The 6641-nt window shown below is 32.3% G+C and overlaps 1 protein-coding gene across 1 annotated transcript; it reads right to left on the reverse strand.

The window, feature by feature from the left end:
* Positions 1-1474: 1474 nt before the first annotated feature.
* LOC127106075 (uncharacterized) lies at positions 1475-2533 on the reverse strand. The gene has a single exon (XM_051043356.1). It carries the CDS (start codon positions 2447-2449, stop codon positions 1586-1588), a length of 864 nt encoding a protein of 287 aa, XP_050899313.1. The 5' UTR covers positions 2450-2533; the 3' UTR covers positions 1475-1585.
* Positions 2534-6641: the final 4108 nt, after the last annotated feature.

The following is a 6641-nucleotide window of genomic DNA, read 5'->3' on the forward strand; positions in this document are numbered from 1 at the left end:
GTGGTGGTTAAAGAAAAACGATGGAGAGAAGGAAAGTGGTATGGCATGTGAGAGGTTGTTTGGGTGGAAACCGCGGCAAAAACGGGTATTAAATGGTGGTGAGGGGATCAGATGTTTTGGCGAAGGGGTTATGAGTCGGATGTTTGGATCAGTTGTGGAGAGTGTGTCGATTTGTGTGGAGATGAGAGGTTGGACGGAGGAGAGGTTTTTGTTGTAAGTTATTAAATACAAGTGTGTTCGAAAATGACAAATGGTGGAAGTGAGTTAATGCTAATAAATGCATGAGATAACTCTTCATGAATTTTGAATTCGGAGATTGTAACTCTTCATGAGATGTTGCAAAGGCGAAACCATGCAACTGTTGGTGAAACATGTTGTAGGCCAACCATTATGATTATTGGAAAAGGACATTGCTTCACCAAGGGTCGCTACCTTGTGAAACAATATCAACATGACCTATAAAAGCATAAATCCGGATTCAGAAAAAAAAAACACAAAAAAATCTGAAAATCCTCTAAATAATTCCAGACGCTCTTCGCTGCATTCGGGTTTTCGCCGGTCTTGCGCAAACTCGATAAGGCTGAATTATCCTTGGTATTCCTGCATCAGAACTCTAAGACAATCGAGAGTGCTTGAAATACTATAAGGAAAGTGTTGCGTTCACGATTCAAGCCTGGATCCCTTTAATCTTTCCAAATTTCTAACAGTTTTCCGGTGGGAGGTTCAGGTAACGGTAATGTAGTCGCCGTTGTTTAAGGGAAATAGGAAGGTGTTGGGATTTCGATAAAGGAAAATGAGTGAAGTTTTTGGTGTAGTGTGGCATGAGGGAGAGATAAGACTGTTAGAGCATTGCTTTTCCTACCTTAAAATTGTTCCATTCAATATTTACTTCAAACATCAAACAGGGTTGATCCTATTTATATGGGAAACAGTATTTTTATTTTTTTAATAAATAAAAAAATATTTTTTTTAAAAAAATATTTTTATTTTTATAATATAAATATAAAAAAATTTATTAATCAAATTTATTATTGTATTAATTATAAAAATCTAAATGATTAATCATATATCTATTTATAATTTATTAATTAAATTTATTATTTAATTAATCAATAAAATATATATTATTAACCAAATTCTAACATTAAAATATAATAATTAATTTTTAATTAAAATTTATATTTTATATTTTAATGTCAGAATTTAGTGAATAACCTATATTTTTATTGATTAATTCAATAATAAAATTGATTAATAAAATAGTAAATTTGATTAATAAATTATAATAACCTATATATTTTTTTATTAATTCAATAATAAAATTGGTTAATGAAAAATTTATATTTGTGCTATAAATATAATTTTAAAAATAAAAATACATTTTTTATAAATATTACTTTTTTTAATTATTAAAAAAAATAAAATTATGGTGAAAGTGTATCGTGTAAGTATAACATTTAGATGTAAGAATAGCTTTGATGAAATAATACATGACTTTTCATTTATTGATTCAGGTACATAAGTGTAACCATTCATTTATTGATTATAAAAAGATAACTTTAGACTTGGAATTAATAAATCATTTCTATATTGGAATTAAGGACAAGCTAGCCCCATCCTTTTCCTTCCCAAATTCTTCATCTGCTAGCTCGCCATGTTTCTCCTTGCAGTAAATGTACAACACCGTAATAACCACAATATTGCAAAGCGAAAGCATAGCAAGTATAGGAGAAATCACTAAAATCAGTACCCAGCTATAACGAGTTAACCACGCCAACATCCATTGCAAGGACCCAAACAAGAAAAAGATTGACAAGATCAACCTCTTCATTCCTTTCACCAATTTCCAACTTCTTCTCAATGGTTCAAAACCCCAAATTGATTCCACCACCACGATAACTTTCACCAAGCTCAAGTTAACTAACAAATACGCCACAAGAGGGAGTAAAACAAGCGTAAGAACCATGGAAAATAACACAATAAAGTAAGGGTGGGTTGTGAGGTTGATATCTCCAAGATAAACTATGAGAAACAAGACAACTCCAAATAGAAGTAGGAGGAGAAAAAAGAAGAAGAAAAAGATGACGAAAGTAACTATGTCTGTGGCGAGGAGGGGGAAAAAGGAAGTGGAGATGGATTTTATGGCTTCTTTGAATTTGATGGTTTGATTGAAAAAGGAGTGGTAGACGCTGCGAACGATGGTGATAAAGGCACCGTATGTGAAGATGGAAGAGAAAAGGAAGAAGAAGAGAGACAAGGAGATGATGTTGGAAGGGCTTGTGGGGGGTTGTTGTTGTTGAAGGTGGTTGAAAATGAGTTGGAAGACGAGGGAGAAGAAAGAGAGAGGTAAGAGGAAGATGAGGGAGAGAGTGAGGTAGTGACGAGGTTGGGTATATATTATGCGTTTAGATTCGCAGAGAACATCCCATATTTTTGGAGCCATGGTCATGGTGGTAAAAGCTAGATGGAGAAGCGATTATTAATGAAGATGAAGTGAAATTGATATGTGGATCTATATAATGACTTTTTGTAGACTTTTTCATCGTCTTATCGGGTTATTTTCATTTTCATATGGTAATAAATATGATGACAAGTCATGCATGCCCCACTTATCCAAGGACTTGTATAAACCTAGGTCTATATCTAAAAGCATCTCTAAATTTGATTTCAAAGGGTTCTTTATAAGAGGGTAATCATTTGATAAAGATTTTTTTTATTGCGTATTGATTATAATTTTCCTTTATTTTGGACATAGAAACCGAAGGGAAATTACGAATAAATAAAAAATATCCTTAATGGTCAATAAAAAATATCTTTAATGGTCGATGTGTGATGTGTGTGAGAGAGAATTTATATGTGATGTAGTTTTAGGGTTAGACAAAACTAGGTTTTTAAAATTAATTTCGATCAAGACTTATTTACTTCAACACAAAGGTTCTATTTATAGAACCATTTGTGTGGGTTATAAGATGAATAATCTCATTTAAGTATATTGTACCTTATAGTGTATTGTATTGCACTTAAACACACAATATTTTAAGGTGTACTGCAATTCTCTAATTAATGTTAATGTGTTGCAAGACTGCACCACCAAATAAGTTTCACTTATTTATTTAATCTATCATCAACCAATTCTTATGTGTGTGGCCTTGTAGGTTCTCATAACATTGACAATTATATTAAATCATACATTTAATAATAAACAGTGAGCGGTATATATCAATACATTATAACTATCCAAATGACAAAAATGTCATGTGGTATGGGGAAATCTTTTTGTGATAATGTTTATGTTTACAATTATCTTTTTTTCCTCATGCCTATTTTGAATACAACGCATAAAATGTATCCCGCTTTTCTAACAGAATATTGGACCCTTAGACATTTGTCTTGTTATATAGGATGGGCACAATTTTCATCTAGGTCACTCATGTCCTTCAATATGATTTATGGAGTACTCATCATCTATCTTTATGGTTGTAGCTGTATATCCCAACTTCATGCAGGGGGAACATTTATATCTGATTATTTTGTTTCTTGTCTTATCTCTTTGAACATTGATTTATTTTCGATTTGTTAAGTCTCTTTCATGATTGCACTTCTCATAATCAAGTTTAAAAAGATTCTTTTTTAGCATGCATAAAATTTTGGTTAGATTTGATCTTGGTCATTATATTCTTTGATCAACTGCATGTGTTAATGGAATGAAAATATTTTGTGTTTTTGGCTTAAGATTGATTCAAAGTAAAATCTCAAATTGCCTTTGAAATTTTGAAATTTTGAGATTTTACATGTTCGATTCGATTCATTGAAGTTTACACTGAATTTTTTATTCTTATCAAATTGGACAAAAGAGAAACCTAATCATTTTATTTGAATAAATATTTGCACTTGATCTGAATCATTTTCATGGTGGCCAACTTTGTTTGATTTGATTTGAATCAAAATTTGTACATGATTCAAATCATTCATTTTTTCAATAAATTCCCTATCAGGGTTGGGGCATTTGATTCGAATCAATATTTACACATGATTCGAATCACGTGGCTCATGATTCGAATCACCCTTTTCCTGGTTCGAATCAACTGACATATTTTTCAAAATTATGTTATTCTTTTATTCCAGTATATTTGCTCATTTGATTCAAATCATAAATTGCTCTTTATTCAAAACTAACTGAATTTTTCAACCATTTTGTATGCTTAATCTCAAGCACATATAAAACCTTTTTGTCATCATCTCTCACACAACATCTATCATTCTGATAATATTTTTCAGTGTGATTTTTAGTAAAAATCAATTTCCTCTATTTTGAGTGTTCAAAGTCTTGCAACTAAATTCTTGCATCTTCAACTTCAATTGAGTTCAGATCTTGATAACGAAAGTTATATAAGTGATTGAAGGAGGCACGACCTTGAAACTAACCGTTCTTGGATATCTTGTTGAGTTTTTTAGGTTGTTAGCAAGATTGAGGTGATTGTCAATGGTGGTGACAAATTTCATTGAAAATAAGTAAGTTCTTCTCTCAAGAATTGCCTTAGTAGTGACTGTGTGGAAGGCTACGAATAAGGCGGAGTTCTTCTCAGATCTTCAGACAATTTCAGCGCTCGAGGAATCATTAGGATTAAGGGGTTGATATCTACACATAAAGGCTTTGAGCAGAATTTGTGATATTGGAAGATTCAAGAAACATATTCGATTAAAGATTACGTAGAAGATTTTGACAAGTGTGTTGTATACAAGTCAAGATCCAAATAGGAGATTTATTTTTTCAGTTGTATTATGGATTGGTGATTGCATGAACTCTTGGAAATAATTGTCAAATAACAAGGAACTATGCAGGTTCCAATGGGAAACCATTGAAGAGTTTATGCCGACAAAGCAAGGATGAACGTTGAAGCACTATAAATCTCGATGTCATCTCTCTCTCTCTTACTCTTGCATTTAATTTCATAGTGATTGCATGCTTAGGTTTTTCAATTCCTTCGTATTATATTGTTTGTTAATTGATAGCAATTTATTACATAAGCATTAAGTTTTGTTGGAATTGGATAAATGGTTAAGCTAGTTTTATGATTGATAATCTGAAAACAAATTGAATATGGAACTCCAGCAATTGAATCATTGTGTAAACGCTTCATTTTCATTACGCAATTGAATCAATTTATACCAAGCATTTCATTATTATAATCTTTGATATTTGTGAAACGATTTGTGTTGACTTGATCAATATTCAAACTGTATAGTTTTCATTTTTGCATTAAACCTTTCACTCGCAACTCATTTTTGAAAACACTAAGATTTAGGAAAACAACGGTTGAATTTTAATTTGGGTCTATTCACCCATGCTCTAGACCGTTTTTCTACTTCCATATTCACACCCAACAATTGGAATCAAGAGATGGTCTTTTGGTTGTGTCTAATCGACATCCAAAAGTTTGTGAATATGTCAGAAGATGACAATCCTAAGGGAACATATAATAGAGCACCAGTTTTCAAAGGATAAAATTATACTTATTGGAAATCGATCATGTATGTACACTTGTTATCGGTTGACAAAAATATATGGTGTGCCATCACCGAGGGACCATTTTATTCCCAAGGGAGATGACTGTGTTTTTAAACATCTAAAAGATTGGGATGATGCTGAAACCAAAAAGGCTTTGTTTGATGTGAAAGTGAGGAACATACTTATTTCTTCACTTAGTGCTTAAGTGTTCTATTCGATTTCACATCATATGAGTGTTAAAGGTATGTGGGATGTTCTTCAAACTCTCTATAAGGAACGAAGGACGTCAAAGATTCTAAAACTACTATCTTTATAGAGGAGTTTGAACTATTTCATATGGAACCCGGATAATCTGTGGATTCCATGCAAACTAGATTCCTCAATTTAATCAATAAACTGCGAGACTTGGGTAAAACCTTTTCCAACAAAAATTGTAGTAACAAAATAGTGAGATCAATGTGCAGGGAGTGGCAACCTAAAGTCGCTGCTATAAAAGAAGCAAATGATCTATGGACATTACAAAATACTTTAGGAAGTTAGTCGAGCATGAGAATGAGCTTAAACGACTCACCGATAGCGAAGTAAAGTCGAAAAAGAAAGAGAAAGGTAAAGAAGATAATTGAGATCTTTCTTTGAAAGCCTCGTCTTCAAAAGTGAAAAATTCAAAGGAAGAAAGTGACAACTCTAACAAAGAAATTTCCAAAAAGTAATAAACGGGTTTATTCTCTAGACGCTACAATAGATATCTTAAGAGAAACAAGCTCAAGCATATTGACAAAGGTCTAGTGATATCATAAATACCCATCCACCCAAGAAGGATCACAAGAAAGAAGATGATGAGATCACGTGTTACAAATGTGGTAAATTGGGACACTATAGAACTACCTGTTCAAATCTCACCAAACATTATAAAAGTAAAGACAAGGCTTTCTACAAGACAAATGGAAAATCTTTCAAAGATAGTAGAGCCTACATCGTGTGAGAAGAAGAGGTTGAGAGTTCCTCCTCCAATTCTTCCTTGAGTTCAGATGATAAGTGTGCCAACTTTTTCTTGATGGCATGTAAGAAAGGTGAAACGTCAAAGATATATAATTATGATTCTGAAAATGAGTATACTTATAGTGAATTGTCG

Source organism: Lathyrus oleraceus, chromosome 7 (assembly GCF_024323335.1).
Source record: "Lathyrus oleraceus cultivar Zhongwan6 chromosome 7, CAAS_Psat_ZW6_1.0, whole genome shotgun sequence".
In the NCBI taxonomy this organism is placed as follows: Eukaryota; Viridiplantae; Streptophyta; class Magnoliopsida; order Fabales; family Fabaceae; genus Lathyrus; species Lathyrus oleraceus.

What these genes read in the sequence shown, in the direction of transcription:
- LOC127106075 (XM_051043356.1), bottom strand. Translation starts at nt 2,449, where the DNA reads ATGACCATGGCTCCAAAAATATGGGATGTTCTCTGCGAATCTAAACGC.